This window comes from Solea solea, chromosome 9, assembly GCF_958295425.1.
Source record: "Solea solea chromosome 9, fSolSol10.1, whole genome shotgun sequence".
In the NCBI taxonomy this organism is placed as follows: Eukaryota; Metazoa; Chordata; class Actinopteri; order Pleuronectiformes; family Soleidae; genus Solea; species Solea solea.
Window position 1 is genome coordinate 19,791,095 of NC_081142.1, and position 27,552 is coordinate 19,818,646.

At 41.1% G+C, this 27,552-nt stretch overlaps 1 protein-coding gene across 4 annotated transcripts in view; it reads left to right on the forward strand.

Moving 5' to 3' along the window:
- The window catches only part of bcar3 (BCAR3 adaptor protein, NSP family member), a 75,683-nt gene that overhangs the window by 27,334 nt on the left and 20,797 nt on the right, over positions 1–27,552 (forward strand). For 2 of the 4 annotated variants that reach the window (XM_058639038.1, XM_058639040.1), the window contains 3 exons: positions 6,967–7,162; positions 7,369–7,626; positions 14,673–14,718. In XM_058639038.1, the coding sequence (XP_058495021.1) occupies positions 6,967–7,162; positions 7,369–7,626; positions 14,673–14,718 (500 nt within the window). Of the gene's footprint in view, positions 1–6,966; positions 7,163–7,368; positions 7,627–14,672; positions 14,719–24,347; positions 24,712–27,552 lie in introns of those variants that run through there. The other 2 variants (XM_058639039.1, XM_058639041.1) reach the window with 2 other exon arrangements.

Sequence of the window (27,552 nt, forward strand, 5' to 3'; positions counted from 1 at the left end):
ACTGGTTTGGAGGATTAAACCATTAACTCATGAGGTCTTTGTGCAACCACCAATTATTCTTCATTACCAGCCAATTACTGTAGATATTCTCGATTCATTAATTACTTCACCCAATAAAACAGTTAAAAATAAAAAGGTTTCCCGTTTCCATTTCCTCAAACTCATATGGCGCACAGATGGTCAGCTCGCGTATGCAGTCGCAAAGTCTATGCACAAACGTGACACGGGACGCAAACGCCAATGTAGATTCTACACTTTTGTCGTATTTGATGTAAATATTTCCAATGCACATCAAAGTTGTGTTTTTGTTGTCATTTTTTTAAAACTTGGTGTCTGACTGACTGAATGTGATCAGTGACTGTACCCACACAAACACACAATCGTCCATTTCCACAAGTTGCTGTACACCTTATAAATGAGTGCGCACACACTGTGGAAAGATTTGTGTGTTAGTCTATAGACAGGCAGAGGTTCAGATGTATTTTACTGCTACAGCCTCATTTATATGACACATACACACACACACACACACACACTGGTGGCCCCACGCACTGAAGAGCGCAGTAGGACACCGCTCTCTCTCCTCCTAACAAAGACTGGCTCTAAACAGTGGTCATGTGACAGTTGTTTCTATTGTTCACTTCTGGCCAGGGGTGGTTTTGCTAATGCACTAGTGCGAGCATGTGTGTGTGTGTGTGTGTGCATACCATAGCAGGAACACACTTTAGAGGAAAGCCCTCAGTCCCAAGCATGCCGATGTTTGTGTTGATCGTCCCTATTGTGTGTTCCGTGCGTGTGAATGTGATGAGAGACCACGCAGTAGTATAGCAAATGTGACAGTGTTGCTGTTTAAACACACACTTTTTCCACATGTATATAAATCACTATTATTATGACTTGGGTTGTAGTGAGATGACGTCACGTTGTCCCCGTAAGCCGAGTTTTTCAAACCACTCCTTCAGTGGATTAACAACAAAGCTTTCCTGGCTCCTGATGGATGCAGCACATTAGCCGGAGACAAAGGGGAAACAGCTTGCCACCAAAACTTTAAACTGAATTCAACTGAATTGATTTGGGTTTAATTTAATGGGAGAGCTGTGTCCTTCAACACTGTGAGACAAATGCAGAGGCAGCTGAAGAGATGTATTTGTTTTATTACTACAAAATCCTTTCTAACGAGCCGTCTGTAGTCCAAATGTTTATTCTGCCATTTCCTCTTCCTGCACTTGTTTCCCACCCAAGGCCTCCTGGGTGTTGTTAGTATGTGTGTGTGTGTGTGTTTTCAGCCCAAGGCCTTCACTGGTGCCGGTGGCAGAGCAACTCTCAAAGTATTTTGTCTGCTCGTCCATGGTCAAGGAAAACACTTTTGGTTGGATGATACACATCCATTGAAATGTAAGGGATGCAAAGAGGTAGAAAATGGTGGATTATTATATCTGCCAAGGAGATTATGTGTTTGGTGTTCTTTCCTGCTGTTCAAAAACCTGTTTTAATCTGTATTTTTTTTTGTGGAAAACACTGACAATGGGAATGCTGTAATCACCAGTTTGACGGCTCATTCATTTCACGTGTAGTTGCTAATTTAATGTTAAAAAGGCTTATTTTTTTAGCAGGATTACACAAAAGTAAGTGAACATTTATCTTAAAACTTAATATTAAGGGGTACGAGCCAATGAAAAAACCCATTAACATGCCATTTGGAGGTGATTTTTTCAGATTCTGATCATTTTATTGATTCCAAGTTAATTTGCTGATGAAGGGATTGCGTACAATGATATTGTAGATTATGAAATGAAGAAACTATTAGATTTTGTTTTGGAGGAGGTTTGTACTACAGTATCTGTGTGATTTTTCTTCACTATGAAGGATAAAATAAAATAAAAGTGTCAGCTTTTGCCCAGACCTGTGGCATTTGTTCTTATATGCAGTATAACATGCTGTTTCAATATAGTTGCTCATTATTTGCATTCATCCTGAAGGATTCAACACACACACTGTAAATCATCAAACATTATCTGAGCTTCCTTGTTTCTGTGTGACAAAAAACATCTCAAACATTATGCTCCAGTCAACAATAGTCCTCGTCTTTATTAAACTAAAAGTTAAAAATAATGCTTCGTGTTAAAATAGCTTCCATTTTAAAGTTATTTTCTGTAAACGGTGATGGCATGTGTGATAATATCCCAATATAGAACATCACAGATCTCTTAAAACATGCCAGCACTCCCACACATTTTCCTTGTGTGTGTTTGTATTTTTATGAGCACAATGGGGTCTGTTCTGGTGTAAACCCTGACCCTGTAAAAGACCAGCAGTCCTCTTATAGGGTCCATAGTCTAATAAATCCTGATAATCCAGATAATCCAAACTGAATTTCTGAGGTCTTGGTTAATGTTGTCGCGGTAAAATGTGAATCAAGGTTTGGTTTTAGTTTGGTTTGGATGTTCATGAATGTGGTGTGTGTTCAGTGTGTGTTCAGTGTGTGTGTGTGTGTGTGTGTGTGTGTGTGTGTGTGTGTGTCAGATACAGGGCAATGTGACCAGGCACTGAACAGCTGTAGGGAGGAGAGAATAAGGCAGGGAGAGAGAGGAGGAAAAAAGGAGATGGAAGGACAAAGGACAAAAAGAAGGTGGTGAAGTGAGGACGTAAAAGAAGAGCTGACATCATGATGGACAGACGGAGGGAGGGGGTGTCTGTCTGTGTGTGTGTGTGTGTATGAGGGGTGGAGGAAAGGAAAGATGGATGAGAAGGGCATGAGTCAATAGGACAGAGTGATAGAAACAAGGCAATGATGTGAAATAAAGAGCTTGAATGGAGACGCTGGGGGGCGAAGAGGTTAAAGGCTGTAGATGGAAGAAGAAGAAGAAGAAGAAGAAGAGGAAGAGTGAGAGTTTTCACACCTTTGCTCTGTGTGTAAATAACTTCCCGCGGCTCTTAGCATGAATTATTTATTTATGCACAAGATTAATCGACCAAGTATGTGTGTGCATAAGTGCTGTCTGTGTTTTCACTCAGTGAGAGTCAGTCCCTTTCTCCTCTGCAGGAAGGCGTGTGTGTGTGTCTGGCAGATGGTCAGGGCCACACACACACTCACACACACACACACACACACACAGCTGACCGTCCCTGAAGGTCTCATAATGGGTCCCCCTCCTGTAGTCCTTCAGGCTCTCAGAAGAATCCCTGCTCTGACCTAACATGCCTCAGCAGGACTTTTACAGTGTGTGTGTGTGTGTATTTAAACTTTACTCGTCATGCCACAGTCTTCCTCAACCTGCCAGCTGTTCCTTTCTCTAAACCTGCATTTGCATTTGGATTGATATTCATCATCACAAGCTGGTCACTGTCTGCAGTCGCTGTTAAACTAACAGCTTCAAAACCCTCGTGCTGGGTCACTGACTTGTAACATAGAGAATGGTGAGAGGTTACAAACACTGATTAGTTCATCCATTACTGATCTGCTTCAACTAACGATTATTAATTCATCATGGATTATTTTCTCGAGTACTCGTTTGGTCCATAAAGTGTCAGATAATGTCCATCAGCGTATCCCAGTCGTCCAAACAATGATGTCCTCAAATGTCTTATTTTGTCCACAAAACCAAAATCATGCAGTTTGTTATATGGAGCATCAGGAAGTGCAAAGTAAGCGCAGGTATTTCTTTTATGAGAGTGACGACACGGTGAAAGTAAAACTGAAATGTGTGTAAGTGTGTCATCATTCCTGCAGGTCTCTGCTTCTGCTTGTCCGGACTAAAAATGCAACCCTGGAGGTTTTTCTTTAAATATGACTGAGCCAGCAGAATGAGTTTTTTTTTTTTTTACTTTTTCTGTTTTGAGGGCTCTTAACACCAGGGTATAATGTGTACAGCAGGCATATTCAGGGCGGGTTTTATACATATTTAAATACAAGTGAAGTATATGCTATGGATATACAGTATAGCCAGAATCAGTCACAGCAATGTAAAGTAGTGAGCAGTGCTGAATTGAGGTCAATTAAAAACACACCCTGCGACAGAAAGTTTTGCTTTACTTAGTTTTGCATACTGAACTACACTAAAGGTTTTAAAATCCTAAAATAGCCTTATGGAACCGTTGTGCTTTAGTCTGAACTGGTATAAATTATGACTTTTGGGAACAATGGTGCAGACACACTTTCACTTCCTGCAGTGAAAACAACTTCGATAATGAATTTCAAGCAATGCTAAAACTTTGTGTAACAGTTTCACTTCTTTCAACATCTTCTTCATGCTCGCAGTCTTGATAAAACAGGTTCCTCTTTTTGTCTCTGTCGACTTAGTCATTGTTGTATATAATTAACACAACAAATATGACCCCATTTCCAATGAAGTTGTGTAAAACGTGAATAAAAAAACAGAATACCATGAATGAAGATATTTCATGTTCAAACGCTTATTGAGTGATGTAACACAGTGGTAAACATGGCCCTGTCCCTGCTTTTTTTTACAGGCGTCAAATTAAAAACGAGGGAATATTTGCAAAAAAACAATAAACTTTATCAGTTCGAACCTTAAATATCTTGTCTTTTGTAGTGTTTTTGCAGTATACTATAGAAATTGGGGTTACACGTTAGAAACTATACTGTGTGATGGAGTTTTCGGCACAAGTACAACATTAGCTGCACTGGAATGAACTGCGGAGATTCTCTGGTGATATTCCAAAAGAACACAAGTATCTACAGAAGTGGTTCAGTCTGGACATCCTTCAGAGATCCTGCCGCCAGCTCCCCTGTCTAAGCTCTGGATACGATCCAGAAGCAGCCTTTCAGAAAGCCTCAAATGTGCAGGAGGACTTGCTGAGTGAAATGGGCAACTCAGCCTATTTCTTTAGTTTAATTAAATGACTTGGAAAAACACTGCATTCTTTGTTGTTGAACCTTGCAGCTAATTTTGGTTTATGACATTGTTGTCATTGCGAGGAAAAACAAGGTGGAACAGCTTCACGGCTGAGACAGAACGCACTCTGTCATCGGTTCTCAATGTGAGAAGTTGCAGATTGCAGCTCGGAATTCAATAGAGTATTTTTGCCTCCTCCTCCTCCTTCTCATCTACTCTGACCTCATCTGGCAAAGCCACCGCAGTGTCGATCCACCACAGTTTACTCAGACAGCCTACTTTCTCTGATAGTCATCAGGTTGTTCATATTCAGAGACAATAACAAACACCGCTGTCATTCTCCCCAGTTAGATTCCTGGCTTTGATGAGATCCCGGCAAAGGCGAGGAGAGTTTCTTTAATCACCCACCATCCACTCTGCCAACATGCCCTTCAGCTCAGCTCAGGATATTTTAGTTTGTACAGTGTGACTAACCGCTGCACACTGACTGATTCAGAGCAGATGATGGCGAGCGGTGCACCCATCATCACATATCAGGGGAATTTATCGAGAACGTGGGCAGTGTTTGCCGTCACTGCCACCTCTATCTGTCATGTTCATCTCCAGGTATTTATATCCACTTTGTCACAAGACAGAATAAACTCCATGAGCAATACATGACACGTGAAGTAAGTTCTCTTTTTGTGTATTTAAAGTGTCTTTAAGTGTTTCCTGGTATTCTGAAACTGATGGAAACTGAAGTAAAGGGTCGGACAATCAGTTACTAAATTTAAATGGTTTTCCAAATGTCGGTATTTTCTGGACTAAACAAGACATTTGAGAATATCATCATTTTCAGGTTTGGTAAACACTGATTTTTCAACTATTTCTGACATTTTATGGACCAAACAAGTACTTGATTCATCAAGAAAATCATCAATATAGTCATGGATTAGGAAAATAATCATTAGTTGCAGCCCTACTCAGCGTGTATTAGTTTGCAGGATTAAATAACAGTCCTAAAATCAATTATGTTATTTAATTTTTTATTTTAATTTTTCTCGATTGTGTTGAACAGTAATAGCAGAGAATCCCAGAAGATTGTTTTCCTATTTATTTATTTTTAAATATAAAAGATATTTGCTTTTCTGTGGTTGCAGCAATGTGGTATTCCTTTCTGTGGAGATCTGTTTGAATAGATTTATCAGTTCTTTTTGAGCACATGAAATTTCATCTGAATACAATCTGAGGTCACTCAGTGCCGTACTGTCCTCAGATAAGACTGACTGATACTGTCCCTGTGTCCTTGTCGGTGTTCCAGCTACAGTGTGTCCTTATTTCTTATGCTCGTCTCGAATGAACCATTAAACCCCGGGAAGCTATTGATTTAAAATAAAATTTAAAAAAAAGTCAGTTCTTGTTATAAATATTTTAATACTTCACTGTGGACAAATGTAAAATCATACGCCGGAACACTTTCACGGAGAAGTCAGCGTTTTCTACGAAAAGGCTTTCAAATGTGGGACACACAGCCGACTGAAGTAACATTAATGACAGATAATAAAATAAAGAACAAAGCTGTGAAAAGTTGCCTGAAGCAAAATCAGAGATGTGTGGATTTTTTACTATTTTTACCATCAAATCAACTATATTAACTATAAATCGGCCAGTTAATCAGTGTAACATTACCCAAAATCAAAAATACTGATGTAATATTGTATAATAACAAGTCATATTTTCCCTCCAGGCCAACGTTCTCATATGTTTGTGTGTGTGTGACGTATATGTGAGGGTATGTGAGGTTGTCTTGTCACTCATGTGAGTGTGTATATGGGCTGGGGGGCGGGGCAGCTGTTGTACCGACGCTCGTATCGCGTGTCATAATATTTCATGTTGGGTGAATGCTGTCAGTGTGTGTGTGTGACGTTCAGATCATATGTCCCTTTACAGCAGCTCTGTATTACACATGACCCGTTTGTCTTGTGTTACCAAGTGGTTACATAACGGTTGTAACGCACTCGGAAACCCTTTTTACTTTACCTTCTTCTTATCATGTGTCTGTAGAAAGACTGACATAAACTGAAATATCTTTGTATCGGCTAAAGGTCAGATTTATCTCCCTTCTTTCTAGAGTGGAGGATGATGGCAGAGGGGCGTTTTGCGAGTCTGCCCAGGTCCCTCCATGCACATCACAGCCTGGAAGGAGTCACTAGCCACACTGGAGTCCCCTCCCCGTCCCTTGGCGTTCCCAGCGGCAGCACCTACACCTCCAGGAGGCTCCAGGCTTCCCTCGCCACCTCCATGGACCTCCACAGCTCCAGAACTGGGTGAGTTGATGGTCCTCAAAAGAACAATGTCTGGGTCTGGGTTCCCTTCTCTGGGTATAACCCCGCCTTTCGCCCTATTATTCGACCAAATTTATCAGTGAGAACTTGGTAGTTTGACGAGGTTCAGGTTCAACATGATGACAAGATGGGAACATGCTGATTTTATTGAGTTAAAAGTAAAAATATTAAAGTTCAGTTCACTTCAGTGTCCCTCCAGGACAGAGCAGCGGCGTCCCCGAGCTGTCCACCACGTCCTACCATCAGATCTCCATTCACGGGACGATGCCTCGACGCAAGAGGGGAGGCACCAATCTCACTCAGGGACTGAACTACACCTGGGACCCCAGAGCCAATCAGACGCATCCATCGTTGTGTGGAAAAAAGGAGCGAGCTCCTGGTCACATCCATCAACCTTTGACCTCTCCACTGGTCCAAAATATCATCGATGACTTCCAAGGTTTCAGGTAAGCAAATGCTGATGAAGTTCTTCTTTATTTGTCTCTAGCTTGCACACGTATACTGTCTTACTGTGTTACCTCATCTGTTAGTGTTTGAACGTGACATGAAGGAGAAGATAGCACAAAACAGTTAAAGGAAGACTCCAGAGATGATTTATCTTGTAGAATTAAGAGGTGGCTCTGAAAAAAAAGGATGAAAGCTTGTTTAAACCGCAGCTATAGTCTGAAATTAGTATTAACTGAATTGAGCAAGTTAAACATCATCTAATTTGATAGTATGTAAATTTAAGTCTTGTTTAATGTTATATTTGTTGATGTTGAATAAGGTCCTGGTGATAGTGTCTGGCTTGTTTTGTTTCTCATGTCTGGACAAGACAAGAAATCAGCTTTTTTTAAATATTCTCTATTGTTCTATAAACACAGACTGTGTTTGATGTGTAAACCTGACGAAAGTGAGAATTTGATTCATGATTTTCTTTTTTTGTTTTACTATTGATGAGGACTGAAGGGGGGGTTTTCCTTTTCGTAACATGTCCTTTATTTGGGCTGATTTAACTTTGGTTGGATAACTATGAAAAAGTTGAGTTGCACTTGCAACTGAGTTGTTGAGATATTTTGTTGTCGACAGATTTATTTGCTCGTTGGGCTTCTCTCAATGTCATATTTGTAGTGTCTGTCTTCCTGAGCATTAGTGTGGCACAATAAAGCATCAGAGACTCATCAGGGTGAAGAGGGAGAAAGAGTTTGGATGAAGAGAGAGAGAGAGAGAGAGGGGAGGTTGTAAAGGCCCCCGAGGGTGTAGCAGTTAGCTCGACTTCAGAGGCAACACACACACACACACACACTCTCTGTCCCCTCTTCCCTCATCATGTCCTTCCATCTTTTTATCTCCAGTGTAGAGTTACAACAGACTGTATCTGATGCAGCCAGCTTTTTGTGTGTGTGTGTGTGTGTGTGTGTGTAGCCCCCAGCAGTTGGGTTACCTTTGTAGGTCAGGGTGTGGCAGGACAGATCACAGATTATTGTGAACTCTTTTGTCTGCTCCCTCCATCTTTCTGCCTTCGTGCTGGATACATTTCAAATAGTGCTGTCATACAGCAGGACAATTTGTCCAGGTCAGATTCAGCCTGTGCAGGTGGTTGAATAATGAACATATTGTTGTTGTCATAGCTTCATGATGTCCTAGTGTTTCGTACTTATCAAAAATTCATAAAATAAGATTACTGTTGAGAGAGAGAGAGAGAGAGAGAGAGAGAGAGAGAGAGAGAGAGAGACGCATGAGCTCATGTGGGGACACACTTCAAACTGTCTCAAGATCAGAGAAAAGCACTTGGTCATAATGCAAATCAACTCACAACTACAAAAGGAGGCTCGCGGACATGATTGACGAGTCTCAACACGTGTCATTGTACATGTTTCGAACACGAATGTCAATCTGCACGTTATAATTCCATCCTTGTTTTTATGTGGCTTTCTTTCTCGATGTGTCAAATCAAAAACGTTGTGCGTTTCCAATAATATTTTTGTCATTTCACAAGGTCAGCTCATCTTCCAGAAATGCTTAGATGACCCTAATCTCCATTGTTGTAATTCAAGATTACAAAAACAAAACTATGTGTTGAAGACACGTCTTTGAAGTCAACTAAATTCCACACTTGACTCCCGGCTTGGACGCAGTTCACAGTGGAGTTTACAACAAACTTTTATCTTTTAAAAGTATGTAACCAGCGGCCAGTTGGTCTTGACTTTCCATTGCTCATGCTGTCAACTGACCTATGACCCCTGACCTTATGTTGCACTAGCTCCCCATTGGTCATTTTGTCCGTGGGCATCTTGTCAGACCACCAGGAGAGAAGGAGGATGAAGAGGAGGGGGGAGGAATTGGAGGCAAACACATGAGAGAGAGAGAGAGAGAGAGAGAGATGAGAGGGGGAGCAGAGGACAGAGAGACAGTAACAGTCTGTTGACAGGAACAATTTCTCTCTTCAACATAAAGACTCTATTTTTTATTTCTACATCTGTGGATTTGTTCTCGCTTTATTCAAGATTGAAGATTAGATGGGGATTATACCCATTCCACAGTACTTACATGAAGCATTAAATTCATTCTTTTTCACCTGCCAAAACTGATCAACAACTAAAAACCAGGAAACGTTTGTATCGGACAAACTGAAAGGCAAAGACATCGTCAAGTCGTATTAGAAGAACGTTGTTTCTCTACATGCTGAAGGAAAGTAATGTACACAAAAAAACAACATGGAATAGAAAAGGTGAGGTTGCTTACAATACTAATGTCTAGAACCTAAAAGTAGTGTCAGTATAAGTAAGTAGAATATTTTTAACTGGTTCTTTTCATATTTTATCTAACTATAACTATAACTCATTTGGCTGCAAAAACCAGGCGATGCACAACAAACTATAATTAACTTGAACAAACTGGCCACATTATTAGGTACAGAGAAAACAAATGAAATGCTTCAGGGTTTGACGTGTTGTGTTGTGAGTTTAGAGACTTGAGCTTATGGTTGCCTTTCCATCTTCTTAAATCAGTTTGGTCGTTCTCCTCTGACCTCTGACCTCTGACATCTTTTAGATGACTGCCACTCACTAGATCAGTTCTCTTTGTCAGATCAGTCTCAGTGAACAATCCCCCCTAGATCAGCAGTTTGTGTGACATAATTAGCCACGCTCAAACAATTCAGCTTAACCTCAGCTACACACCTGAAAAACAACGACAACAGACAAACACAACAGAAGGCTCTCAGCCATTCTGACAGGTGTTACCTGTTCAATTCATGTAAGTGAGGACAGACAGTGAGGAAGATAAATGCAATCAACCCTTAATTCATTTGATTTTCCTCCTGACATTTAGAATGTTCATCTAATTAAGAGAATTTTATCTTCCACACTGTGTAAGTTGACAGAAGTTTTTTTACAGCATGTTCAGACACTGAGCCCCGACGGTGGAAACACACTGACCTCTGTAGGCAGAACAGAGACCTTACATTTTACTTGTCATCTTCCATCTCCTTCTCTCTCTCTCTCCTTCCCTCCCTCCCACACACACACACACACACAAACATGGTGTAGTCCCTAACTACAGCCAGTTGTGGTCGTGCTGAGTATTGTGTGGTGAAGCGCAAAGAACAACAGTAGCCAGAAAAAGACTGTGGCGAGTTCTGCTGCCTGCCTCTGCCCTCCTTCCCGCCGGTTATTTTTCTTCCCTCACTCTATTTCTCGATCACTGGCTTCTTCTCCTCGCTTGTCCTCGCTGCTCTGTCCACGGTGCAGGTCAGATTCTGTGGTTGTAGTCTGATGCTGTTTCAGCAATATGGGCAGAGGGAGGAGGCAAAGTTAGCCGTGGTCAGCTTGTGAAAGTCTGGAACGCTACCTATATCACATCCACCGCACTTTGTTTCACTTCAGTTGGTGCTCAAGTTTAAATAAACGGGAAATAAAAACAACACATGAAGAGTCAGGGTGCTTCCAGGCTTTGATCTGCCTGAATACAAAAGGGAATTTCCCCTCTGATGAAGCACAGTCAGCTCCAGGAGGGTTTGTATGGGTGTTGTCTGGTTGTTTGGTGATTGAGCTGAGGCAGGGGTCACGGGGGGTCAGGTGGTGGTTGGTTGCGGTGCAGACTCAGGTCCAGTCAGCCGCTGACCCCAGTGAAGCGACACATTCCGTCGCACCAACCCGGCTGCAGATATCAAACTGATTTCAGTTTACATTCGAGACCACAGAGACTTCCTGCATTTTTCTACCATGAATTCTTCTATTTTTTACTCCTTCGCTATGTGTCGTGGTTTTCAGATCACTGCAAGACAAACAGCCGGCATCTAAAAAACAATTATATTTTTAGATATGCCAACCCGGCATTTTTTATTTCCGCTAATATGCCTCATCCTTGCACAGTATCAGGATACAGGAGTTCAGGTTTCTCTTAGTGTGACACAGAGTCATTGTCTTACATACAATGAACTGTCCAGATAATGGTAATAATAATAATAATAATAATAATAATAAAATAAAAATCTATATCAGTGTTGGTGTACACTGTCTTTGCCATGTTAACTCATTGTTAGACAGCCTTTTTTTGACTCTCTAAAACAACATCCACACAGGATTATTTTTAGCCTGCAGGGACACAGGAACTGTGCGTCTACTCCGAACACACAAAATAACACTTTTGAATTTAGTGGATCAACAACTCCTTGTGCCGTGGTGGATTAAATCCCTGATTTTCTCTTTGTACTATGGCGTGGGAGTGGGAGGAACCATTTATAAACTGACACAAACTTTAGTTTCCACTTGGAAAAGGTAGTCTGATGACGAGATCAAATGGTGAGCATATTTGTTTGTGCCAGTTTGTCCCTGCTGGAGCTGTGTTTTACTGATTTACTGTTTCAGTGTTTGTTTGTTTTAAGTGAAGAAATAGTGCACTGCTTAAGTGATAATGCGTATAAAAAACACCCGTAAGAGCAACGACTAATAAGTAAAAGTTTATTGTGCAAGAGAAGTTCATCTGCTGAGTGAGCATGTTAAACTCAGACGCTATGACACATCATTCAAATAGAAGTTATTTTCATTTGTGACGTCATGGGCTATATTTGCCACCATATAGATACCAAATTCCCCTTAAGTGTTCAGCCAACAACACAAAAGAGAAAACAGTGTTCACTTTACTTTCAAAAACAGTTACAGATACCAGAGACCGAACCCAATAAATAAAAGAAAACCCAATAAACAACAATCTAGGAGTTAAAACAGACTATAAAAGTGAAGAATGTTGGAGAGCTTGGCACAAACAAAAGACAACCTAGAAGAGGGTGACATGAAAGTGAGCTGGTTTTTATACAGAGGAGCTAATGAGCTGCAGGTGAGGAGAAGGGGGCGTGGCACAACAGGTGAGAGCAATGAGCTGATTGCACTGAAAAGACAGCAGGGTTAAGCCTTGTTTAAACTGCAGCTCATACTGATTTTGAAGCATATCCACATTGCATTTAGTTTTTTGGCAGTCTGAACAGATGTCCCAGATAATCCCAATTAAATATGTTAAAAAAGACAAGTCATTTTGAACTGCTAGATATTTATCTGTATTAATGTATTGTAAGGACTGCTTCATGGTCCCATACTACTGAAATGTAAAACAAATGAATATAATTAACATCAACAAAGTGAAAATAAATAAAACTAGCCACTAGTTGGGGACAAAACTTCTAAAAGTTTAGCATACTAATCATAACCAGTTTGTTAACCAGGGTTAGAAAGCAGACACCTGCTTTCTGTGTTTCAGAAACAAATTGTAACTCTAACCAGACAATATTTGCGAAAAAGTAATTTTACTCAAGTCCTCAAATTTGCGACTTAAGTCGAGTCAAGTCACAAGACTCGTGTCCTCCACCTCTAGTGATGAGACATAAGAATAATCCCTGTAGATGTGTTGATGACATAGTCTAGAGTTTGTGTGTTGGATTACAGATCTGATATTTGCAGACCTGAAGCAGGAAAATCCTGGGATATATTATATGATTTATCCGTGTGCTTCCGCGTCTCTGCGAACCTAAGAACCTGCCGTGGATGTTGATGGTGACAGAGAGCACTTCACCTCCTCTGAATAATGATTGGACATTGTTGTGAATGGAGGCTTCTGTTCAGTTACACAACTAAATCCTGCTCATTATGTGGAGACGCACTAAAACTGAGGAAGCTTAAAGCTGAACATATTTGGTTTGGTTAAGTAATGGCCTGCGCTAATATTCCCGTGGGAACATCAGCAGAGGCTTAGGGGATTTTAACTAGCAACCTTGCGAGCGTCGTCGGGGATTGGAACCTAATTACCTCCTTCGCTGAGCTCCTGGCTGTAAAGCCTCGTGTGGAGATTCGGTAAGACACTCAAGTACTGATATTCACGGCAAAGACGGAGAGCAATGAGAGAGTGAGCGCGGGGTACACATGAGTAGTAACTAAGGGAATGCCAAAATCAGATATCAGAAAATGTTTTCTGACACTTAAACAATAATTTTCCAGAATAAAAATAAAAAATCCAGTTTGGGCCAAAAGGCTGAAAATTGTAAATCAGTTGAGAAAAAGAGATGACTGGAAAAATGTACACGTATGTAATTTTGCGTGTGTGTGTGTGTTTTCTTGTATTTGTGGCTTTGTGAGGACCAAAAGAAATCATAGGGAGTGAGGACATTTTGGCAAAGTGAGGACATTTTGGCCTTGTACTCACATCTTTAAAGGGCTTTTTGGGGGTTTAAGACCTGGTTTTATGGGGTTAGGGTAAGTGGTTAGGAAGTGCATTATGTCTATGAGGGTCCTAACTATGAATGAAGCACAAACCTGTGTGTGTGTGTGCATGTGTGTGTGTGTGTGTGTGTGTGTGTGCTCTCTAACCTCTCTGTGAATTTGCCAGTGGATTCAGAAGGGTAGGCGTGTGACTGCGATGTGTGTTGTGGTGGGGGAGGAGAGAGAGAGTGAGGGAGAGAGTGAGTGAGTGAGTGAACATGTTTACCACTGAGTGAGAGAGAGAAAGAAAGACTGAGTGAGAGACAGATAGACAGATGAGTGGGACAGAGAAAGAGTTTCAGAGTGAAAGCAGTTCAGTGTGGGGTGTTTTCTCTCTCTCTCTCTCTCTCTCTCTCTCTCTCAGAGGAACCACTTGTAGAGTGGGACTCATTTAATTGTGGGATATCATCATTACACTGAACTCTGTCTGTGCAGCTGCACTTTCTCACTCCAGAACATGTGAACACTTGTCTGGACCGGTGAAATCTGTTTGGACCTTCTCCTCGTGCCACATCTCCACTGAACCATATCATCTCCTGACAGAGCCGCACTGTTCCCGAGGAAGCAGCATCAGCACCAGATACAGGGACACAAAACAGCTCAGCAGTATTTGTGGCAGGAACGAGGAAGAGTGCAGCTATTTACAGATTCTTTGTTTGTGAGGATCAGCACTGAGGACGTGCAGGAGGACGAGGGTTTTTTTGTCCCAGTAGCAAGATGTGCTCTCTAAACCGGACCTTGTCTCTGTCTCTGTTCCCCAGCAGAGAGCCTGCCGCCGGCCTGGACGCCACCGTGGACTATGTGAAGGTAGGAACAAGAAATGTGCAGCGTTGATTCTTTACAATTGTGTTGATTTCACTAGAAATACTGAAATATTCTCATTTGTGTGCCAACGTGGGTTCATTTACAGTGATTACTATATCTGATGAACTATGTGCGCAAAGATAAATGAAGCACAAACACTAATCTACTTGATGACAACATAACATCCAGGCAGTTGAGATGAAAAAAAAAACACATTATACTACTTGTATTTGCTATTTAAAAGCAGTTTCTGTGGTAGAAAGCACTTGAAAACCGTTGGCAGGTAGAATAAAGGTTCAATGATTCCCTTTGGATGTAAGGGGAAAAATTCAATTATTGTAATTTAAGTGACAGGCCGAGGATATGTGACCACATTCAGCGGCGTAAACATCATCAAGTGTATCCAATTGGCCCCGGGCCACAAGGAGGATGCACCTCTTAATCACAGACACTGTCACCCCGCGTTCAGTTCAAACTGCTGTAAATCATATATTACACGCACACACACATGCACACACACACACACACACACGCACGCACATGCCACCTGAGTCCCGGTTTCCCTCACTCACACAGAGATGACGAGTAAAAAAGTGATTATTTTGTTATTACAATGTCATGTAGCCGACATTAGAAGCTCTTTATTGTGTATGTTTTCATCTCTTTCTGCCTCCATCACTTCCAGGCAACATTTCTTATCCAAATAATGTCAAAGTAAGAGTAAATCCATTTGAATCCTGTCAAGCAAACCATTCGACTGGGTTATTAGGGTTATTAGGGTTATTGTTAACAGATAATAAACAGACAGACAGACACTCCTTGCATTTATAGATAGATATTATGTATCATATACAAATCCATGTAGCGTAAAAAGTATAAAAGGATAATAATCGATAATAAAACAACACTGCACTTGTTGAAAATCAGTCATGCAGTTTCTCGTGTATATTTAGCAGTAGCAAAATAAGGTTGAGTAATGAAAGTAGTCATTACTTTAAGTGCTGTTTACTTATTCTTTCATCAGTTGTTGCTTGATTTAAATCACAATGGAGTGGATTTCACACTGCGTTCTATGTACAACATTCTTCTGCTGCTGCTGCTGTTTTGTGGGTTATAGGGTTTCAATAACAAATGATGTTTATCATGAGAGAAACTCGAGATACTTACCCTGCGTGAGAGAATCGTGAGTGTAAGTATAGGTTATAGACTAGAATTTCAGGCCGCACGTAAACAATTTGTCATAACTCTCGTCCAGAACTGTTCAATAACAACAAATTAAAAACCTAGACCCACGAGAGGCTTAACGGCCGTGTTTCTAAAAATGTGTCAAAGGAATGTTTTCGTGTTCATTATCTTAACCGTACCTTCACGTCTCATTTCTTTAATATTTGGACGAGTCGAATAAAAAACGCGAGCACTTTATCAAATGATCTCAGTGAGGGGAGGGGACTATTTGTTCAGCTGCTTTTCATAGACCGACACAGTAGAAAACACGTTATTATGTTATTATTGTAGCGTTCTCTCAGATAAATAATAAAAAGTGTGCAAATATAGAAATATCTAAATGTGTAAGGCTGATTCACCACTGATTCTGGTGTATGAAAACCTTTTCAATGGTTGATTCATCTTCTTAAGTAAGTGATTTATCATTTTTGTCTCCAGTTTTTCACAGTTGCACTTGTCCCAAAGTTTAGTTTAGTGAACACAAACATTAGGTAAAGACAAGAAAGAAACTAGAGATTTTTTGTCAGTTTTGCCTAAAAATGAATAATTTATGAGCAGGAAAGGTTCACACAAGGATCTTCACCTTCTTCAACCATCCATCCCTCCTTTCTTCCATCTATTAGCTCATATGTTTGGATGCTGATGCCGACACCTCGGTGTGAAAAGCAAACTCACTCCTTCCCACGAGAGACGGGTGCACATATTGGACTCTCTGTGACACACACACACACTCAAAGTTGTTTGTACATCTTAATGAGGACACCTCACAGGCTTAACCTTAACCTAAACCCATTCTAACCCTAACCCTAAAACCAGGTCCTAACCCTGAAAAAGCACTTTTGAGTTGTGAGGACCAGACAAAAAAAAGTCCTCACAGAGACAGGTTTGTATGTTTTGGACCTCACAAAGATAGAAATACAAGTCACTTGCACACCTGTTTGTTTTTCTTTGGTCAAACTGGGGCAGTGAGTCGTGTCAACAGTGTGTGTGTGTGTGTGTGTGTGTGCGTGCGTGTGCTGTCCACATACGGAGCTACTGTTTCATAACCATTACAAAATATGTGTGAAAGTGCAGCCGTCAGCTGTGGAGCTCCAGGTGTGTTTGCATTTCCAGTGTGGCCGAGAACACCAGCCATGTGTCCATGTGCACACACACTCCCACACACACACACAATTCTAACCCTAGCCCTTAAACCAGGTCTTAAAACCCCCAAAAAGCCCAAAAAGTGTGAGGACCAGCCAAGATGTCCTCACTATGTAAGTGTTGCATGATTTTGGGTCCTCACAAAGCCACAAATATAAGATTACAGACACATGCACAGACCGTGCAGGTGTTCTGTGTCATAATCCTGTGCTGAAAGGTCATGGTGGTGTCAGTGCAATGAGCCTTTGCATTGTTTAGTGCAATCACGAGTACATTTAATGTGTAGGATGGATGTGCGTGGAGCAGGAAGTGTCTGCAGAGAACAATCGTGCTCAGAAACTCTCCACTCGTGGACCGGTTTGTCTCCAGAACTGTTTGATGTTTAAATTCTGCCTCCATTAGCCGCTTTCCCTCACAGAGAGGAAGCGGGAGCCATCTTTGATGTGCGAGGCTGCCGAGTTAAATATAAAACCTGCATCATTACCACTGTAATTACAGAACAAAGGTCGGAGCAGAACATTCAGAGAAGTCCTGCATGAGAGGCAGCTGAGGCAGCTTTCAACAAATTAGTCAGTGATCACAGACAAAGCTGCTTTCGGCATTGTCCCCCCCCCCCCCCCCCGAAAACCCCACAGACAGGGAAATGAGCGGTATCCTTTACTGTGACAATCAGGAAGGCAGAAATTAAGATTTGTGCTGTTTCGAAAATGATGTGGCACGAGTAGCAAATGTGAAACTTTATTGACCTATGAGGAGAAGAAACAATCATTGTATTTGACAAACACAGAGAGACATTTAGATTTTTACTGTGTTAGTACGACACAATAGAAGATATGGCATTATTTTGATAGCTGATTGTTTTCTGTTGTCTCGTGACACAACAGAATATCCAAATTCTTACACTGACACAGCAACTTTAACAGGTTGTAGTGTACAGGAAATGCAGAAAAAAAAATAGTGCTAAGTAAATTGCTTTTTTTTCAGATTGACATTTGGCCAGATCAACAATCAGATAGATTGTGTTGGCTTATGTGGGATATAAAATATATAAAGTAAACTATAAAGCACTGAAATTGTTAAAAACTCCTCTTTCTTGCCACTTTAACAGTTTTTCTTTACATACTGTATAATCCTTAACCCATATCCCAATCACTGCCAAGATCATATCTTTTTTTCCTACACCTACATCGCCAGAATATTTAATCACAGCTTTTATCACTTTTTCTTTTTTTTAAAGCTATGCTGCTCACAATCAGACACAAACATGGAGAACCCAAATGCAAACATGACAGGAAACAAAAAAGCAAAACAACATAAACCAACACTGACACTGAGTCAAGTCACTAGAGAGGCAGAGATAATCAGACACAGGTGAGACAAATAGGACACAGGTGAATCACATTAGGGCGGAGCAGACAATCAACCGAGAAGAAAAGGACAGGAAGCAAAACTCGACAAGGTTCACACGCTAGAAAGAAGTACAAAATAAAACAGGAAACAATGAAACAGAACTAAAAGTCCAACAAAAAGGGTCTGAATAACAATGTACAACAAATGTAATTAAATTTAAACGATTCTAGACATTAAAACTGGTGTCAGTGTAATACATCTTAAGAAATAAAGAAAGATTATTCCCTTGATGATTTCTTTGATCTGTCTCTATGTGACTCCTTCTCTCTTTCTATTTCACACTCTCCCTTTCACTCCCTCATCTCTGTTTCTGAGTTGAAAACATCAAGTTGCTCGACACAATAATGCTCTCTCTGTCTGTGTGTGTGTGTGTGTGTGTGTGTGTGCGTGTGTGTGTGTGTGTGTACATGTGTGCATGTGTGGTCTGGGGTTGCAGCAGCTTTCAACTCTCAAAGTGGAAGACAATTTACATTACACAGCACGAACAAAGCACCTGAACAGTGTTCAGGTATTTAACAATAAATAAAGTCATCATTAGTGTAATTATTTCAGTTAGAAGCCTTAACATAACCTGTAGGTGTTTACTCATTCCATAATTCACTGATGATAAATGAATTGACGACTTCAACCTTTAGCACATCAACAACCACACATGACACAGCAAGAGAAATAAAACATCATAATATACATCAGGTGAAAATGTGTCTTCAAACGCTGAGGGAAGTGCCACAAGGTAGTGGGGCACACTCTAGTGGTCAGATTAAAGCACTGCATCGTGTAAGTGCATCCTCCCCAGTTAGACGTCCAGTGTGACATTCATCAGCATCATCACCTCAGTGTGTCAGCAACCAGGCAAACAAACAAACAAACAAACAAAGAGGCGGCCAGCTGGTCTCCCAGCTCGCCAACTATTCACCTCCACCAGCCGTGACCGTGAGCCCGTCAATAAGCTCATCAACAGCCAATCAATCAGGCAGCAGACAGAGCGGGCAGCTGGCCTGGCACCACACGTCGCCCTTACACCAGTTGAGGATTAATAATATCCTCTTCAGAATTCAGTAATCCTGTCGAATTCAGTCATTTGTCATGTGTGCACAGTAGCTGTAGCATCGAGACATGGTTCTGTATCTTATCATATACTTGAAATGAGGACAGGTGGTGTAAGAGAGGAGGACACAAGAGGCAGATGATCCGCTGTGGTGGTCCCCTAAAGGGACAAGCCGAAAAAGAAGAAGATGATCATAAACACTTGAAACATGATGATTTTTAGAAATCCAGGAACTAATCTGATGCTTCTGCCAAGAGACTGTCTTTATTGGATTATGTGCCCAGTTGAAAGGGTCAGTCAGGGTAACAATCAATGTGAGAGTGGGGTCAGTCAGACACTATAGATAACCTGTAACAATGTGAACCATGTCACTCAAGTGTCATTTTCTACCATGTTAAACACAGGATGTTGACATGTCTTTAATTCTAAAGCGCTCAAAGCTTCTGTTAAATCAAAAATTAGTGTGCACGATATTATCACGCCAAGATCCATCCTCCTTTGCGCCTCTTATAACTACTATTTTGTAATGTTTACTTATTCTGCACAATGAGGTGGCATGAGTATGCATATGCAAAATAATATGTTAATTTCATTACAGAAGACACTAATTGACCTTGGGGGGGATACAACGTATAGATCAGTTTTGGGATCAGTTATCTGCGGCACATCGGCGTATTGGATATCGACAAAAAGCCCAATATCTCTAAAAACAGCAATAGATCAGCATGTCTCACCAAACTGAGCATTCTATCACTGAATTGTAGCGTCAGTGTGATTCTTTAGCATCATTAAAGCTCGTGTAGGGTCTTGGACTATACTAACGGATCCTGTTACACACTTTTAAATATACTGTGTCCCTCATAAGCTGCAGAGTACATGCATGGAAGTCTTTGGTCTTGAGTCCAAACGTCCACAACTTAAATTCAGTTAAATTAGGAAGTAGTTATATTCATTAAATTTAGGATACAAAGTAAAAAGTACTCACATCAGCAGAGCCGGCCAAACGTATAAGCAGACTACCTAAGCGGCTGCTTGGGGGCCCCAATATTTTAACACATTTAGGAAACTAGATATCTCACGTACAATAAAATGTATTAGTAGTAGTAGTAGATATATTTAGATATTGTTGAACTTAAATTATTTGGTTTTAATTTGGAGTTGCAGATTTCTAAGTTAAAACCAAAGTGATTAAACTACTTAAACTACTGCTTCACATTGAATATAAAAGGACAAATTAATACTAGGCCACTTTAGTGATGTTAAAACAACAAGAGTGACACTGCTCTGCTACTCCAACGGCCGCCCAAATTCAGCTTAGGGCCCCATAAAGGCTTGGTCCGGCCCTGTTTCTCCAGTGGCAGAAAACATTGAAATACTTGACACACATTTTTATTGACTCTGTAAGAGCTCATGTAATGAAGACACATTTCAGTGATCAATATAACACATGATCACAGGCCATTACTGATCAATGAGCCCGGCACAAAGACTCACTGCAGTGACATTCATTTGCTGATACTAGAACATGATGAATGCTGTTTAAGTGGCAGAGAGACAGCAATGCTTAAACTGTGCCATGATATCATAAACCACCAGATCATTTATTATATAGTATATGTAAAGACCAAATATGTCATCTACTTACTGATTTTGGGGACTTGACAAGATAGTATCATTACTTATTAGTAGTAGTTTGTAGTTTGAGCTTGACCTTATGTCTTAATCGTATATGGTTCATGCAATTTCAGTTCAAATATGTGCTTAAAATGTGTTTATTTACATCAAACACAAAAGAGGAGTCACCGTAGTGAGTAATCAGTTGTATTTTTAGCCACTCCACTTGGTGTGGGATGTCCAGGCAAACTTGAATTCCCCGTGTACTGATCCTCTGCTACAAACTGGAGAAACTGGCCATGCAAGTGTTTTGTGAACATGCCTTGTATATCGCCCTGCATCAGCCGTTCGTTAACAAGTGAACCCGATAAAGACTCAGCCACTCCCTCACATGCCATCACTGGAACCATCATTCCAGGTACTCCAGATTATCATACATATCATGTGGTGATACTGTATGTCGTCGTCCTTCCTCGTGCAATACTTAATAAGTCACGGCATTGCTACTTCATGTCTCCTCCAAACGTTAAGAGATGCTCCATTCATGTTTAATACATACACTTTATGCACTTTGTTCTCTATGTTGTGAATAAATAGAGAAATCCGGCCATTTTTATTTATTTTTTTCTTCAGTTAGACAGATATTGTGATTTGTTGCTATAAGATTGTTCTGCAATATATTGATGATCACAGCAGAATCGTTGTATCGTGATATTATTGGTATCGTGGACCCTAATTGTCAGTGATAAAGCTGAGATCTACTTGATTTGGCATCTTCCATGAATCTATAGCTTTGCTCGAGTCTGGGAGAACTTCCCAACCATTACAGACTCCGATGATACAGAGTTTTTATCCGAGAGTTTAAAGCACAGTTTAAAGAACTGACAAAGTTGTTGTTCTGACGATGACTATGTCAGAGTGTCCACCTCTGACCCACTCTGCTGCAGTTGTGCAATTATCGAATGGGCTGCTTTTAATTTGGTATCGACATTTTTTTGTTTCTACAGGATGAATTATAACAGCTCTGGTGACCCAAAAACGTTGTGTTAGTTAGTGTAGAGAACTCCTCTTACACTCGTCCTCTATCTCAAAGATGGTAACACTTATTTGTCAATTATTGGTCCCACGGTTTGTAATTTTTTTTTGTGATTTTCATGGGCCTCAGAGGGTTTTTGGAATTTTTTTAAAACTGATTGCAACATCCATTGAGGCTGAGTGTGAAGGAAGTGTGGGCTGGTGTTCATTAACATCCTCCTCCTCCTCCTCCTCCTCCTCCTTCTCCTCCGCTCACCAGTAGCATCGAGGAGGCCTCATCTACACAGAAACTTTCCCTCCACGATATTTCTCGTTTTCGTTTTCTTCATACACACAAAATGAACGCCCTCCAATTTATTGTTCGGCGACCTCTAGTGGCTGTTCTGCACTCACACAAGGCTGTTGTTAATTTCCTGTGTGAAACCATTATCCATGACGATCCCCGGGTTTAAATCTAAGAATAGGGACAAATAATCTTAGCGGTCATCGGTGTCTTTATGGACGTGTTTGCCTCTAGCGGACTCCTCACCATATTTAAAATAAAACCATGTTTAAATGTGACTAAAAATGATCATCACTCTCACTTTGTCACATAAATTTTGCTGAAAAAGGTTTTTTTTTGCTTTCCCATTCGACAGAAACAACAAGCAGATAGAAATAGACGACGCAGAACCTCAGCACGCTGATTTTTCTGTCTCTCGTTGTTTTTCCAGAGCATTCTTGGAGTGGAGGATGTGTGTATTTTAAGGTGGACATTTAGGCTAGCTGGTGATTTGGGGCTGCTGTGGTTGGTTGGTAGGGTGTGTGTGTGTGTGTGTGTGTCTTTGGAGTCCTAGGGAATGTTCTACATGGATTTCCATCGAGGATCCTCGGAGAGTCCGTGCTGTAATTAGTGGCTTCATTCTCTGTGGTGAAATATTCCTTGAGCCGGTTTGCTACTGGGGTGTCACCCTGTAGAGTGTAACATATCTGCCGGGTTCTCATGTGTACATGAGCGTGTGAATATACATCCACAGTCATTTTTGGTGCACATGTACTGCAGCTTTGATGTGAGTGTGTGAACCGGTGCTGGAAACATGACATTTTACTCTCACAGAGAGCGTGGGTGTAATTGCACACGGCAGTCATTAACGAACATAAACGGCCAGCAGCAATTATCCACAATCACTCTGTGGGACAGATTTATTCCTATTCCATTTATTATTTTTAACTTTACCCTTTACCCATAATGAATTCAGGCGTGACCTTCACCTTAACCGAGCATCAATTAACACCTTGTCGCTGACCAGGACCTCGGATGATGTGTTAACCCTCATTAGGAATGTGCTCTAATCCCCATGAGGACGACTGGGTCCTGACAAGATTGGTGTTTATACCAGAAAAGGTCGTAAAGTGTGTCACCTCTCTCACACACACATGCTTTCCCATGTCCAGACGCTCATAGCTGCATATTTTGGATTCTTTTCAGAACACTATCTGAGCCGTTTACATGATTATCTGGGGGGGGGGAGGGAGCCACAACACAGGAAGTGATGTATGTTCTGTTTTTAGTTTGGCTGCAATGAAGAGACAAGAAGCAGTGACAGCAACTATGTCTCTGCAGCCAAAGAAGAGGAAACTTCAGAGTGAGAGCCAATCAAGTGCAGAGCACATGTTGAAAAACTCTTATTTCTTGTTACAACAAGTGCTAATAAAGTAAACGCAAAGTTCTGGAAGAAGACGGGGCCAGAAATTACTTTATTATTTGTTTATTGTGTTTTTTAATGGCCCAAAACTTTTGGATTCTTGGTTGGACAAATTTTATAGACCAAAAATACACAAATCGTAGTGATGATTTGTGTATTTCAGATGCAAAAATCAACAGTGTGTCAGAGCTCGACACAGAGACACAGGGTGTGCATTAAAATGGATTTATTTATTGATCCATCTCCATATGTTTTCATTGCCTCTGACTTTGCCTCTGGGCCACTCCCAGTTATTTCACATATGATTTGGTCAAACCTGATCACATGGGTCTGTCCCTTTCCCCCGTATATGGAGCTCAGGAGGGAGGAGTAAAGAGGGAGACGTGTGTGTGCGCGTGTGTGTGCGCGTATGTGTGTGTGAAAGGATCAGCGGAGCAGAGTGAGCAGTGGAGGGTTCACTCTGCAGGAGACTGTGGAGGAGAGAGCGAGAGATGACAGAGTGATACAGAGGCTGACAGGATGTTGGGACATCAGGATGATGGATTGTTTTCCCACAGCATCTGACTACACTACACTCGCAGTTTAGCCCTCTTTTGTGCTGTTAACTCGTCTCAGAAGACGTAAATGTCCATGGTTGTTGGTATCCAAGTCATCCAAGTTGCAGGGTTCGGGTCTGTCGTCAAGGAGACCAGAGCTGGCATTTACAGCTGAAGTGAACTGGCTGGAGTTTTGTCAGTTTGGGAGACGTTTGCGAGAATGTCTGAGCGATGCAACCTGAGAACCCTGACAGCGGCTCTGTGCTGCTTCTACCACAAGAACGCTGTCATTTCAGCAAAGGTGAGAGAGAAACAGGAGCTTGTGTGTGTGTGTGAGGATGTGTGCATGCGTTTGCCCTGCAGCTTCTGTGTGTTTGAGTGCCTTTAAATCGAGCCTAAATTGGTATTTATGTCCATTTTTCTTTCCCACATGTGGCAGCGTTGTTAGAGATCTGCATGCTGCCATTTAAAAAAAAGAACGTGGACAGTTCCCAGTGAGACATTTGTGAGACAAAGACATGATTAAAAGCAGATTTTTAGAAAACAATCTGCAAAGTGTATGTAGACACTTCCAGCCCGGGCAAAATCTAATCACCCTGAATAGTCCTCCTCTTTAACCTCACTCTCTCTGTCTGTGAGCTGAACACTGGGCTTTTATTACTCGGACCAGACGCCTTCATAAATGACCAACTGTGTGACCGTCTGACTCTGTATGTGTGTGTGTGTGAGAGATATATAGCTGGCTTCATCCATAACTACTGCTCAGCTGGCAGACACACAAAGCAGTGTGTGAAGCAGAGGCTGAGACACAGATAGTTATGGCCTTCGAGGGACCAGGACGGGGGGACGGTGGCCCTCATGAGGATGATAAATTGCTAACTTGTGACAGTTTGTCTTTTCTGTGTGTGACGTCAGTCAAATGTATGAGTGCCCTTAAGATGATTGGATGGAGCGTGCAGCGGTGCAGCAGCGGTGCAGCAGGCCGAGGTGACCACGCTTGTCCCCGTGTAGATTTTAGTGAGGGGACGCGTTGGACTCAGCTGCTGAAATGTATTCTGAGCCCTGATGAAGTAAAACACATGTAAGTGCAACAGAATGAATGCATGTGAACACGTGAGAGGATCTGTGGTTTACTTACATTTACAGTAACAGGTGCAATCAACAGTGTGAGCTTCTCATTTCTAAAACATCAGAGCAGCTAAAGAAAACTACAAATCAAAATTAAAATCACAGGCTCGACATTAAAAAAGGATATCTTCTGGTTTGGAAAGTGAAGCCCAGGAAGTAGGACGGAAGTAGCAATTAGCCACCAGGGGGCGACTGCACTGGTTGCAAAAACAACTCAGTTTGAATGGAAGTCGAAGGGAAAATGTGATAGGGCAGCAACGATAAAGATTATTTTCCAGAAAATGTCAGAAAATGTAGAGAAATCTGTGTTTCAAACCAAAATGATTCTGCCTTAATGATTTCTTTAAATATTCACATTTAATAAGTTGTCAGAAAAACTGGTTTTAATTATTGAAAAAAAGAAAATAAATATATAAGATCGATTAATCGAATAATCGTTGCAGCCCTAACATAATTTATAACATGTAAACAGAAGCTCATAGTCTCAGTCTCTAGTTTCAGGTCTTCTACAACAGCACATGTTGTCAGTTTTTCTAAATGATGTTCCCATTCAGAGGAACAGGAGCAGCAATAAAGCAGAGCACATTATGAGTGGACAGACTGTTATTGTCCAGTGACGTCTGTGAATCTCCAGCTGCAAAAACTGTCACGTGATGGTCAAATGCATCAAAATGCAAAGGCCACATCCATTTTTATACACGCTTCATGATTGAAATGCTCATTCATCCCAGCATAAACCTGTTCTGGGTTTTTATTCTTCTCTGTGCAGTCATGTTTATTATGTAACGAAGACAGTTTTCTGTTTATGTCCTCGATCATAAACTCACAGCACTTAAATTAAAAATGTAATTCTTCTGGTCTCCTAAATGAAAATCCTCCTCCAGCATGTGTGCATCAAAACATCGAAATTATTCATTTATTGTAATAATTGATGTGACTCAGGGCCATGATCACATGTTATGGAGCACAAACATAGATGAAAAACACCCTATTTGTCTCGTCTGATCCTAATAACACGTCCATTTTCATGTTGATGGATTGTTTAAATACTACTTTGGCAAAGAGCGTTGTCTATAATTCATGACGGTGCTTAACCGTCTCACATTCAGACATCGTAATTGTCTGTAAAATGAGATTATTGATTAAGTCATTCCGAATCTTGATCCAGTTCCAGAATGTAGTCATGCTTATTACCTCACAAGACCTGTCATATCTTCAAAAAGTCAGTGCTTTACTGGAACAGTGAACTCTGTGTCACAGCTGAAAAAAGTTCAGTCGAGCACCAGACACAGAGTTGCGCCACAGTTCATACGGTCTTGCACTGTTCATACTCCATCCTTCTTTTCTTCCCTTCTTCTCACTCCTCTCCATATCTTCCACGTCTTCACTTGTGGAACCAAAAAGCCTCAGGTTTAATTCCATTCGGCTCGTTATTCTCTCCTCCATCTGGCTCTTTGGGAGCGTTCCATTTAACCTCAGAGAGAGGCAGCTTCTTTGTTTCTGTGTCTGTGGGTCTTTGAATCGTCAGCCGGTTTAGCATCCTATAGTGAAGAAGCACAGGGAACATGGGGGATTCAGCAGATTATATTATACATACAGCACATCATGCATGTCATATTCATATCCAGTAGTTTGGTATTTGTGTACAGATTAGATTAGCTTCCATGGGAATATAATTCTAAAAAGTGTAAATGATAAAGCCGTTTGTCCTTCCCTTCATGTCTGTGCAGTAAAAAAAGAAATTTATTGAGAGCTTCAAGGATATGAGGCATTAAAATTCAAAAATCCCTCAGCCTTATCCAAAGAAAGAGGTCGAGTGCTTCAGTGCTTTTAGGCAAAAATCCTCTCCCCATAGTTTCTCAGTTTGACCAGATGTAAACTGCACTTTGAAACCTAAAGCTATGCAGCCTGATAAACCAGGGAATTATCTCACAGGCCTGGAAACAACCACTGAAGATCTGTGTCAACCCATGTGTCCCTGGTGAATATCGCATTCAAACATGAAGGGATTTGT